The following is a 13,699-nucleotide window of genomic DNA, read 5'->3' on the forward strand; positions in this document are numbered from 1 at the left end:
GGAGGATAGGAATGCTAAATAAGTTCACTGAAATAGGGTCAAATCCTGCTTAGAATGGACATATCAACCCCTGCCTACCTCATAATGGTATTAATATCATTTTTTTATTTTTACTTAAAGCAAGGCTCTGGTTGCAGACAATGTGTTGAGACTGAGTTGAAATGAAGACAGTATTTTGCCCTAAGCACGGTTCTTCCTCCCGCCCCATTTCCACCCCCTGCATTGCTGTTACTTTGGTCCCTCGCTGGGACTGGAGGCGGCAGCAGCTTCCTCCTTTGGAGAGCAAAAGCGAGGATGAGCTTTCCTACATGGTGCCAAGGCCAGGTAGGAGTCTATCCGTGTGGACACACGGGCTGCCCTGCAGAGGGACAGTTAAGGTTCTTAGGAATCCCAAAGGAGTAAACTTTGCAGTGTAGTTGTTTAGTGCAATCTCTAAATTCAGATGTTTATCTCTTTTGGTTTCTTCTATTAGGCTTTTCTCCTCAGATCACCTAAAATTTTCTTTTCCATGTAGGTGTAAACATCTGTTGTAACAGAAGTAGAGCCATTAGTCTAGCCCTCAGGCACACGCAGAAGTACAAAGTAGCACCGTGCTCCATTCATCAAGTGTGAATTGTCAGATTAATTTTTCAAAGGAAGATCATTTTCATGATTACATCCTTTATTATTTTTTTTGATACTTTCTAAAACTGATCCTACTCATTGGAATAGCATTAGATTACCTGTTCCATGACACCTTTTGAACAATCTCGTAGTGTATTTTCTTTATCAAACAATTTTACTGTGATTCTGCTGGGAGTTTTGTGTTTGTTTGTTTTAAAAAATGGTTTGAAATATTCACAAGTGCCTGCAAATGTTAATTTCCAGTTAAAAAAAAAATCTCAGTTGAAATTGTTTATAAATAATGTAAACAGATTGAACACATCTTCTGCAGATTTTTCAAATTATAACAGAGTATGTCTTACAAACACTTCATCTTTGTTTTTCTGGAATTTGGATGGCTCCATCCTGGCTTGTGTTGGCACATTATTTGTTTAGTATTGCACAAGCATATGAAGTAACTGTCTAGTGCTTAATATGACAATAATTGCTTCAGCACCGTAGTCACAAAATGTCCATTTTCTATGTCACTAAAAATTTGTAGGCTTTTTATTAGCACATAACAGTTGTTTCAAACTTACAGTTTCAGGGCATTTGTGTGGGCACATCCAACAATTCAATGGTGCTGCTTTTTTAGTCATTTTGACTTTGCCTTAGGCAATTACTGAAAGGGCTGTTGACTGTGGTATTTCAGGGCTGTGCTCTAAAGATCATAACTGAAATTGTCTAGGGAATATCAAGCTGTTCTGTCACTGGTTCTGGGAGATGGTTGTTCTTTTAACTTTTTCCACTCCCATCTTGTCAGTACATTCACAGAAATGGACTTTGATTACATTTATTTCATCTCTTGAACCATAAAAATGCACCTTTCATGGACCACGGCCAGGAAAAGGTGGCATGAAAATTGTGTTGAACTGAGAAGTAAAATAGTTGAGAGTAGCTACACATTTATATAATGATCACTTTAAGTCAGTGTATTATTTGCAAGTAGTGCTGATCTGTGCTTCTGATAAAATGTAAACTAGACAATGCCTTTGAGTTTCTACATACAGCAAATGTCTTAACACAAGTTTTGTATCTTTAACTTCCTCTTAAAAGTTTTTTAAGCTTTGCCTGCATTTTCCTTTGTTTTGAATTTTTTTTAAGATATTTCCTGCTTGCGTGAGCCTGTGCTGTAATTTCTTTCATATTTTTTCTTCTGTGTTTTTCCTCTTGTACCTTTATTACATGTCTTAAGTACATCTGCCGCGTGTCAGCATGACAGGGTCTCATTCACATCAGCAGACAAGTGACAGCTTTGTCTAAGCTTTTCCTGGGCTAACCTTGATACTGCTCTCTACTGCCATTAATGAATGTTCGCAATGCACAGCACAATCACAGCCCTAAGATTCCTGGAGTCAAAATCCAGACATGGTTTTATTGTTCTGTGTCTTAAAATGTGTTTTTCATTACGAACTTACATTAACAAACTTTTTATTTCTTTGACAGCAGTTGTAGGTTTTAGTCATATTTCCCTCTTTCCCTGAAGAGGAAGGGTGTCAGAAAATACAATGGATAGGCATTTGTTGTTGTTTTGCCCTTTCTGCAGTTTTAGCTGGGATTCTGACTGTGTTTTCCATGCTATCCTCTACGCTTCCCATCTCTCATCTTACAAAGCAGCTTGGGTTTTCAAATCCAGTGTACTGTCCAGTGTCATTTGATAGCAAAAAAAAAACCCACAAAAAAACAAAAAAAACCCAAACAAAAACAAACAAAAAAAACCTCAAACAAACAACAAAAAAAAACCCACACACAAAAAACACCCAACCAAAAACCTGGGGAGGTTTTCAGAGGTGAGGCAGCATTCTGAATATTTGATCAGGTGTTCTTGTGTATACTGCCTGTCATTAAAATAAGTAATAGCAATACAAAGAAAACGTCTGTGTTGTGGGCTATTTGCACTAAACCAGGTGAAATGCAAATAGAAAACAAAAGAGAGGAGGGGATGTTGGAGCCCAGTACTCTCTGACCAAGTTCTTTTCGATATTCCGTACATGGAGGGTGTCATGTTTAGCATCAGATTTACTTATTTGAAGATAGTTGATGTTACATGCAATTTCTAATTTAGCAGAGTGATACGTACTGTGAAAACACAATACATATGTGAGTCACACGTAGCAGAATATAGCAATTGCAATACACAGTTCAGTCATGATACTAATGTGATTCCCGTTACCGGTCTCTCTAATACATTCACAGTGCTGGGCATCCCCAGTCTCGCTAGGACGGCATTCATGGGTTGAAGCCAGCTCAAGCCCATTGCTCTCTTTTAAATTCTTGTGCTAGTTTTCTGATTTTTATACACTATGTTGTGCTGAGGACATACACACCTCCCCCTTGTTGGGCTGGCTAACGCAGGGAGACATTCACACTCTTTTAATGAACTCAGGGAGAAACCGTTGCACCACCAGCCGATCCACTCAGCTGTTGATAGCTGTTTATCTCAAACAAAGACCACCCTCAGGTCCCCTTGGTGTTGGGATCAAGTCAGCTTCTTTGCAACTGCTGTGATTGATAAAACCCTGCATTCTTCCCGGAGCTCCACAGGCACGTTGCCCTTCACATGGCACATCTCCTCTGGAGCCTTCTTCCATGGTAGGGTTTACCAGCAGTCGCACAAGGCACACATAGAACAAGTAAATTGGTCTTTTGGTGTTTGGCTGATTGGTATTGGTATATGGGTTGATGTCTCCTTACCATGATCTTGATGCTTTTGTGGCTCCCTTGTTGTGTCAGAGGTTGCATTTCTGAACCTGAATTGCCTCTATTCCTCCTAGCCGAGAAAGGAGGGAAACAAGAGGAAAAAGGTAAGACGAGTTCCTTAACTTCACAGAGAAGGATGTGCTTAGGTCCTTTTTGTGATTTCTCTGTTGAAAATAGCAAAAATATGCAGTGACTACAACTGTTTTTCGCAATGTGGTTTAATTAGTCTGGTTCCAGGCTGAGGGAAAGAAAAATGTGGATCAAACTTAGTGATGAGGATCACAGTTCACAATGGTAGGGAAAAATGCTGAATATAAGAGTAATTATACTGCTTTACAGTGTTTTAACCTTACCCTATTATGTTTTCAGCACCCTCCTTCATTGCCCTTTGCATCTTTCTCTTGTTTTGTTCATGGCCTTAGAACACTTCCAACAATACTGACATGTCAGTAGTCCCCTGCTTCCTTGGCGTTCAGTTCATATTACTATCTCATCCGCTTTTGTGTTCTTTTCCCCACAAAATCATTGAGAAATCTGACTGCCAGCAAATATTGTTTTTAATTGTACCCACATAGAATATTTCACAAAGCCCGGCACCAAAAGCAGTGTTTAAAGCACTGTGCAAAATACAGGTCATTAAATCATGTCTACAGTATTGTATGAGATGTTTCTAGAAGCGGGTATAATGGGGATGAGACTGCAGTCGTAAAGGAGGCTGGAAGTGCGGTCAGGAGGTTGCTTTTCCTAAGTTTGTGCTTTTTTTATTTTTTTTAATTATTCATCTTTCAAAACTTAGCTGTAAAGTGGTTTGCATTTTAGAGATAGAATGCTATGCGCAGTTTGTTATTTTTTATTATTAAAATGTATAATAATAAATAATAATTGTTATTATATGTTTAATATATATAAACCTGGCAGGATGGTGTTGGGTATAAAATGTGGTCTATATATGTTCCAGTAAACAACCTGCTGTTGTCCTTTCATAGAAATTGTAGCTTCTTAGTTAAGATAGGTGGTGTATTTTTTTATTAATACTGTGTGTCTGATTTTCTGAAATAATTCTTATTTCCTTGGATGATGGTAGAGAAGCATGTTGGTTGGCTTCTCTGATCCCATTTCAGTCATTGTTCTTGCATGTGTTGACCTTGTCTGTCCTGTTGGACAGTTTGGGTGCATCAGCATCACATAGTGGGTTTTTACCTGCTGGAATTCAGTTCTAGCTATTGGATCAATATAAAGTTTATGAACAATATAGACTTTGTCAATGAACTCTTTTCTCTGTATGAAGTAGTTCTTTGTGGGAGCTGTTGCTTGAAGGTTCAGACCAATATGTTGTACAAAGAGGAATCTTTCTGGCGTCAGTGTTAATTTTTACGAGCTACTAAGGTTTTGATCTGTTTCATGATCTTGTGTCATTAAGAGGCAGCCCACCTTGAACTATAAATGTCTGGTATGAATGTTAGTGATAGTAACTCTGCCTTGTCTGTCGCTGTTTGCTTGAGGGGAGAAAAAAAAAAGCAGTATGCCATATGGCTACCTCCATTCTCCTCTCTCTTTCTCAATTATCATATCCCATAGTGATTCAGCGCTGCAGAGTTACAGTCGTGACTGACCCACTGCCTTCCAGTTGAGATTTTAAATGGAATCTTTCCAACGTCAATCGTTTGGATTATTAAATTTGAATTCTAAATGTGAGCTTCCCCCCCCCCCCGAATGACTTTTTTTGTTGACTGTAGCTCTTTGCTCAGATGTTTCCTTGTTTGTGTTACAGGAACACCCAAAGTTCCCTGTTCCAGTTCCCACCCTGCTGTGTGCTATACAAACACACTGGGAAGCATGGTCTGTGGCAATGCTCATGCTTTAAGGGAGGATGCAGCAATACTTTTTAACAGCTTTTTTAAGGAATTGGGGAGGAGAGCTTGGCTCTGACAAGAATACAGAGCTACGCTAGCAGTGTTAACCTTATACTGTGTTGCAGTAGTAGCTGGAGGCACTACTTGCATATCATAGAATAATGGAATGGTTTGGGTTGGAAGGAACCTTAAAGATCATCTAGTTCCAACCCCCCTGCCATGGGCAGGGACACCTCCCACTAGACCAGGCTGCTCAAAGCCCCACCCAGCCTGGCCTTGAACACTTCCAGGGATGGGGCATCCACGGCTTTCCTGGGCAACCTGTTCCAGTGCCTCACCCCCCTCACAGTAAAGAATTTCTTCCTCATATCCAATCTGAATTTCCCCTCTTTCAGTTTAAAACCGTTACCCCTCATCCTATCGTCACACTCCCTGATAGAGTCCTTCCCATCCTTCCTGTAGCCCCCTTCAGGTACTGGAAGGCTGCTATAAGGTCTCCCCAGAGCCTTCTCTTCTCCAGGCTGAACAGCCCCAACTCTCAGCCTGTCCTCATAGCAGAGGTGCTGCAGCTCTCTGAGGATCTTTGTGGCCCTCCGCTGGACCCTTTCCAACAGGTCCATGTCCTTCTTGTGTTGAGGACTCCAGAGCTGGATGCAGTACTCCAGGCGGGGTCTCACCAGGGCAGAGCAGACTTACTGCTGTGTGCACTGGGCACATACATGAAACCGCAGAGTCCCCCAAGCATCCCTTCCTGGTGTATGATACCTTCCCATTGACTAGCCTGCACTTTCAGTAATTTCCTTTTTTCGTTATTATTTTATTAGTACTTGGGAACTGGACTGGTCCAATTTATTAAAGAAAAGGATAATTTTGGATAGTAAAAGATGTAAGAACCTTTCCTTGTAATTAGTAAGGAAATCCTTTGGTTACTTGGAGAGGAGAGACCCTGTGTTGAACGGGGAGCCTGATGTAACTGATGTGTTGGATACCCTTGTATGGGCAGGAGTCACCAGGCCAGGCAGCAGCGTCAATACAAAACTAGACGCAATTAATGCTGTTTTTTACCCAGTTTGGGGTGTGGTAGGGGATGTGAAGAAGAGCTGAGCTGTCTGCAGTGTGGGAAGAGGACAAAGACAAAGCCATAGGAAGTCTGCCTCATTGGTTCCACTGTTCAGAGAACAAGTAGTTTTTCGCTGAGATTTTTAAATTAACGGTGTCCTTTTATATTACAGCACCATGTGTGTGGACATTATTGGTGTGGTATTTAATTAAAACCGCAGCTGATGATCATTTAATTATAGTGTACGAAAGGGAATGATACTTACTGGGCTATGTAGCATTGTTTTATTCAATTTAGAGAATTGTAGACATTCTTTCATTTATTATTTGAAAGCTGTGGTGAAGTATGCAAGATCTGATGAAAAAAATGGTGAGCTTCATTGCAGAATTTCTCCTCTGTTAAGGAAAGAAAATGAAACAGTGGCTTATAAATTCACTAGCTTTCCTGAAATTTGGAAGTCAATTATGAACAGATTGGTACAATTAGGCTGGTTCTTGTTTCTCCACACTGTAAAACCAGTGCATACCTCCCTGTGGCAGAAAGGAAGGCCTTCTGCTGAAGGCCAAGAATACTTAAAGATATTCAGGGAGTTTCTGTGTTTATTAATAGATTTCAGCATACTTACTTGAAAGAAGCTATGTAGTAGATGCCTGTAGCAGGCCTGAACTACTGTTTTTTAACTTGAAAAATGAGGCTGCCTAGAGAATCTTAAACCTACTGCAACGTAGAATTGTGTATGTGTATATTTGTACTGAAGTTAATAACTGTACATGCATAAGGCATTTTTGTAGCTGACATAATAAAAATGCTTTTGACTGAACTCACAAATGAGGATGTCTAGAGCTTCTAGCATAAATAATTACGCTGCACTTAAAACTGCAGAATTCACATCTAAAAATCTTTATTAAAAAGTTACATTTTCTGTCTTGAAGCCAGAGGTGGCCTTTTCTATAACAATGGGAATACTGTATGTGAAGGAGCTGTTGCCAAACGATCCAGTCTCTGTGCTGACACACATCTATTTTCACATGTCAGTATCTGAAAACACCTATGGTTTTGCTGGCTTCCCGTATTGTAAAAGCAAAACTGATATCAAAATAGGACTCATTAGCAGATTGACTGGAGATGGAACAAGAAAAATAACATAAAAGTGACCCGCCGGATGAAATGTCAGAGTGAAGGACTGAAACTGTCTGGAGGACTAGAAACAGGGTTTATGTTTCAGACTGTCCTGGCAGCGGAGCGGTGTGTGCCATGTCACTGGGTCCAGTGTGAAAGGTCACTTTTGTTTTCTCACCCAATATAACTTGGAGTTGTTTCTTTAATACTACAAAGAAAGACTTTGGTATTAGTGACTAGTTTTCCTCCCGGACTTTTCGGTCGCAGTTGTTAATACTGAGTGGTGAATTCCAAATGATGCCGTCGGTGTAATGTTGAATGGGATATTTAAGGACAGGAAGAGGCTGTGAATGAGTTACAGGTATAGGATTCTTTGAAGAATTGTCTTTGATTTCTAAGTTACGTAGCTAACATAATTTAGATTATGTTAGTTATCCTAGCATATTGTGTATTTCCAAATGTAGAACATGTCTTTCATTAAAAGGATCTGCTGCAGAAAGAAAAATAGTTCAGGTTCTTCATGTGTGGTTTCAGTAGATTAGAATCATTGAAACTCGCTGACGTGGGACCGAGGAGAAAAACAGCTACAGAGCAGTAGCTCAAAGTGGAGTAAGCTTTAGTTGCAAGATAAACTCAAATCCTAGGGATGGAGTTACTCCCTTCACTAAACTCATAACCTCTGTATGTCTGGAGGCGTCAAAACGTGATACACCTTCTTTTATAGTACAAATCTGAGTCAAACATTTAATGTAAGGTTCTATAACACAAGACTCGAGCTACTTCCTATTAAGCTAACGTTAGAACTAATCTACACATTTCCAGCTGAATTATGCTTCGTTGTATTTATCCTCATAATGTGTTTTCTGAAGAAGGAATGTCTGTGCTGTCCGGAGAGGAGAATTCCATGTAAAAAGTATTTATAGCTGCGTGTGGATTTCTTTCAGACTTTTGTTACACTAAAGTTCCTATTAACTACTGCAGAAATCCACAGATATTGTAGCTGCTGTATAATACCATTTCTTCTTTCAAATGCTACTGCTACATGGCTTCAGAATTGGATAATTTGTTGGTTTTTTTTCTTTTGTCTTCTAGCTTCATTTAGCAGCCCTGGCTTCATTAAAGGGAGACATAGTGGAGCTTAATAAACGTCTACAACAAACAGAAAGGGAGCGTGACCTGTTGGAAAAGAAATTGGCAAAAGCACAGGTGAGCAATAGTTCAAGATTCTGAAGATGGTTGTTGATTTTGTGTTGTCCTTGCTCTTCAAAGAGGAATATGGTATGTGGGGAGAGGATAAAACATCTGAACAATGTCACAAGTGAAAAGAATTTTAAGACTGCAAGAAACACAGTTGCCGTGGGTCTTAAGTTGCATGTGCTGATGACATTCTTCTAAAAAATAGCAAGAAAGAATTATATTAGTTTTGTTTTGAAGCCAAAGTAAAAGTGACTGCTTTGAAATATTTTAGAATGTAAAAATTGCTACATACTCTCAGCGGATTAGGTAACTGATTGCAGACCTTCCACTCCTGGGTCAGATTCAAACACAGAACAAATTAACACTGATCAAAAGCTATTGCGAATTGGCAGTACTTTGGTGGTATGTGAGAAAGTATTTGTGATCTCAGCCTAGCTTCTAGTAAGCCAGTTTGTATGTATCTGTTGTGGAAAACACAGTCAGTGGAAAGCCAAGGGATTAAATAAGAATAAAGTCTGAACTCTAATGCTTTCACAGCTCTTAAAAAAAAAAAAAAAAAATTTCAGATCAAGATAAATGTAGAGAGGCAAATGCAGACAGTGAGAACTGAACCATTATTCTTAAGATTCCTCTCTTCTATAAACAAAACCTTTGTTTTGAGATACTGTCATTCTGGCAAACACCTTTTATAAGTACTTTACATTTCAAAACTCACTCAAAATTAATGCTCATTTATACTTGCATAGAGACCATCCAAGCATTTTGTCCTGTAAAATATAAAAGAGGCTGTGGAATCTCCAGCCTTGGAAGTAATCAAGGCACCTGGACCTGGTCTTGGGCAGCTTGCTCTAGGTGACCCTCCTTGAGTTGGGTAAGGGGTTGGATAAATGACCTCCAGAGGTCCCTGTCATCAACCTCAGCCATTCTGTGATTTTGCACGTTTAGAGTCTTCAGTGCATTTTGGTAGGGGCTTCTGTGTTACTTAAACTCAAGCCAAATGTGGAAACGTTTAAGCGGTCTGGATTTTCAGGCTGTTACTTCAGTCCTCTAACAGTATTTTGGCCCTTGTCTGCATTTCCTGGTATTTTTTCAGCTATCTTTAAGGCTTTTGGGGCTTGTAAGTGATACTGTTATTGCAGACCATCAATGCAACATCCAGAAATAAACACTTCAATGATTTTATTCCCCTCGATATGTGAGCCAGAGCCACACATTGTTTATCAGCTATAACCCTGAGAGCCTTTTCTAGTTTCTGCTGCACTCTGAGGTGAGAGTCCTCTCTCTGACATACAGTGTGATATGAGGCTGCATTTGACAATCGTTAGTCAGATGGATCCACTGTATCCAAACGTTCCACATCATTCTGCATGACTACACTGACTTTGTTGTTATTTATAACTCTGCAGGGTCTTGTGCTAACCACAGGTTTTTATCAGTGTTTTGGTTTTATTTACAGATCTTTATTTAAAAACACATATATCATCTCTCAGACAACGAAGACTGCCTAGTAGGTGCTCCCATACAGTAATGAATCCCCACTGATGGTGGCTGGGGTTAAGGACTTAATCCCAATTAACACGTGCTCTGTTAGCACAAGATTGTTTGGCGTTTTCTCTGATGGGTTACCCATTATGCGTATGTATGTAGTGCTCAATTTGTAATACTGAGGGTTTGTACATGATCTTGGGCTGTGTGCTTGTGGACACTAGTGTAGTGACCACTGCTACCCAAACTGTGAATAACACAAAATCAGGATATCTGAAAGCTAGCTAGCTTTCAGATAAAAAAAAATACTTTTTAATGAACAATTTCTATAAAGTTTTAATGTTTTAGCTCTTTTCAATTTTTTTTAAAGCCCTCAAATGGATAGAATTTTTTGGGGTGTTTATTCAAAAAAATACAATCTTTCTTAAGGAATAAACCATTAAACAAGCACAATTTATGTATTTAATGTGTTGGCTGTGTTTATGTACTGAGACAGACTCTGGTGAAGCCACTTTGTGTTTTCTTCTTTTTCTAGCTGCATCACTTCCAAGTAGCTGCTCCATTTAACATAATTTTTTGAACTTTTCCTCCCACTCCAGAGATACTCATCCAAATTTGTATCGTCTATCATATCATATCATATCATTTTTTTCCTGTACAACCTCTGTCTAATGCATTTCTTTCTCACTAATGCAAATCAGAGGTTCAGAAGTCATAAATTAAATAAGAGGTGTTTGAGGTTCTGCATAACCATATTCAGATGCTGGTGGGTAAGTATTAAGTCTCTATTCTGCATCTGGACTATACTTACGAAGGCAGCACATGTTTTATTTCATCTGGCATGGTAAATGCTCTCTGGAACAAATAGCTCTTAAAACGTATTTTTGGTAATACCTTTCCCATCATTTCATGAGGCATGTGAGACCCTTTGGAAGAAAGGATGAGTGATTTGCAGAGTGGAGGAGATTCCAGTAATGGATGACAAATGGTGAAGAAAGATAGTTGGATAACCTGTGCTTAAAATTTTGTAAAAGGACGTAATTGGTTACTGGTTGTTGTATCATGCTCATTTCCAAAACTGCAGTCTGTGGAGACCGGCTATAGCATTTGCCTACACCCTTCTATTATTTCAGTAAGACAGCAGATCTCCTTGTCTCTGTGTTTGTATCGGTGTACAATTTGGCAATGGAGTGATCCCTTGAATGAAATCTGCTGTAAAGTACTGGTCAACCACAACTAATGTCTCCTTCCAAAAATCTTTCTGTGGTTACGAGAAGAAAAGTAGTGCTTTCTACTAGCTCTGTCTGGCACGGTATCCTGGCTTTGGTAATGATAAATGGTGGATGTCTGAAGGGAAAGCATAAGGAACGCATATAAAGAGTTGTCCTCCTTCACACCCCCCCACCTTTCTGCCAACATCTGTGAGCAGGTGGCTGCATCACATTTAATAGTCCTCCATGGTCCTATCCTCCATGGATTTATCTAATCTTCTTTCTAATCCATCTACATTCTTGGCATTTCCTACATCCTGTGACACTGAGTTCTGCAGTTTTATGGTAGAACATGGGATTTAGTACATGCTGAACGTTTCAGCAAATACAACAAGAATAGGCAATTCACTTACTACATCTTTCTTCTCATTTCATCTCCTTTCACAAGGTAGTCCTGCTCTCTCATTCTTTGTGCTTAGTCCTTGTAATTTTGTAATTAACAGCTGTAGAGACAGGGTAACAAAGTCTGTGCTGCATCATTCTGGATCCTCTGTCACATGGCAATAAGTCCCAAAACTGCACTAATAATTCTTTACTATCCTTTTGATTATTGAGAATATACGGGGGACAGCAGATTTTCAGTGTAAGAATAAAACCAATACTCTGTAGGCATGTAAGAACATGAGAAGTTCACAGGAAGGCTTCAGTTTCTCATTTAACAAAGTAACTTGAAGTAGAAATGCATGGTGTGCAGGTGAAGGCTGAAATTACTCATTGTGTTGTGTGATGTCTTATTAGCCCTGTGTACTTGTATTATTCTTCCATATCAAGTATACACAGAATATACTACCAGACAACTAGTTCTGACCATGCATGTTTTTGTGATAGGGGATCTGGCACAGTGGACTTGTGTTTACACTTAAAATTAGGTGAATGGATTGCCACTTTAAAATCTGCCAGTCCTCTTAGATTAAAATGCTGTATTAGTTGAGCCAAGATTTTTAGGTCCTGTGAGCCTGTTAAACAGGTTTGTGTTGAGGCTCGTTCAGGCGATGACTTGTATTCTTGGTGAACAATGCCATAGCAGTGTTTGTCTCTGCAGGGCCCCAGGCACTGGGGAATCACTTAGGAGCACTGCTGATGGTGGTTCTTTTGTTATCCTCTGACTAAACACTGCAAATTTAACATAAAAGTTTGCACCGGTAGTGTTTCTTGTGCTAGGAATTTGTGTACAGTAACAGGCAGTAGAATCGTGTGTTCAGACAATATCCTTGGGTTAAAATATTTTCACTTATCATCATCCTCTCTCATAGTCATCTCGCTCTTGTGGTGGTTTCCCAGCATCAGGAGGTCAGACAGAGGTGTTTCCAGGCATTGTTAATTTATACTGTAATTGAAATAACCTTTTCGGTCTGTACCAAAAACCAACCAAGGGTCACATAAACTGTGAACTGTGATGGAAACTTCTCTCCTGACCTTAACAGTTGCTCATCTTTTGCAGCCTCTCAGCGGATTATCCCCGTGTTTGCTTTCTCAGAGAATTAGAGCTCTTAATGGTTGTGATCAGAAAATAAGTAGGAGGCTCAAAGAGGGATGAGGAAAAGGGTGTAAGGTGTGTATCTTTAAAAGTTTGTGTGCTGGCATGGAAATAAGCTGCAAGAGCTGAATGTGTACTGCTTGGAAAGTGGCAGATCATTGTTCTGAGACTCGAGGGACACAGAAGCTAAAGAGGATGACGAACAGATTCAGTATCCCGGAAAAAAAACTTTAGCAATGGGTACCAAAACATGCATGTTTCTTTTCCCTTTTAAGCTTTGAGATGAATATGCCGTAATAAGGAGCAACCCTGTATAACCAGAAGAATTTTCCGTTGCTGCGTTTTGGGATTTATACTGAACTATGTTTCCATTGTTTGGATGGTTTTGCCTTTTTGAGTTTAGACTTGTTACGTCTGACCTGACCAGAACTTACGAGACCTAACTCTGCACCCACCTCCAAGGCACAGCAGTCGTTCTTAACATCGTGTCCTGTCTTTCTGCCTTTTCCCATTACTTTTGCCCAAGGTAATCCAAGAGCGCTTTTAAAAAATCAAGCGTGAAGCTGTTGTCTTACATTACCAGACTGCTGTGCTGGTTGTTCACAAAGTATGTCTGTCACTAAATGATGGTTATCCTGAAAAATGGTAACTGAGAAATGGATGTAGAAAACAGAAAGCAAATCTGGTAATGTGGCTGAGGTCCATTAGCAAGAGTCCATATATCTTCAGTCAAGATAAACAAATTCTACTTTTCAGTGCACAGCTTAGAAAGGCAAAAACTGTTGTGATAGGGGGTTTATTTATTGTCTGAAAATAATTATTACACAATCTAGCTGAAACATCCTTTTGGTTTTAAAGAAAAAAAAACCAAAACAGTGCACATAATTGATTGATC

General features: G+C 39.5%; 1 protein-coding gene across 5 annotated transcripts in view; it reads left to right on the forward strand.

The window, feature by feature from the left end:
• The window catches only part of MCC (MCC regulator of WNT signaling pathway), a 207,173-nt gene that overhangs the window by 128,218 nt on the left and 65,256 nt on the right, over nt 1–13,699 (forward strand). For all 5 annotated transcript variants that reach the window (XM_063321360.1, XM_063321361.1, XM_063321363.1 and 2 more), the window contains one exon: nt 8,467–8,580. In XM_063321360.1, coding sequence (XP_063177430.1) covers nt 8,467–8,580 — 114 coding nt within the window. The remainder of the gene's footprint in view (nt 1–8,466; nt 8,581–13,699) is intronic.

The sequence above is a fragment of the Chroicocephalus ridibundus genome, chromosome Z (genome assembly GCF_963924245.1).
Source record: "Chroicocephalus ridibundus chromosome Z, bChrRid1.1, whole genome shotgun sequence".
Taxonomy (NCBI): domain Eukaryota; kingdom Metazoa; phylum Chordata; class Aves; order Charadriiformes; family Laridae; genus Chroicocephalus; species Chroicocephalus ridibundus.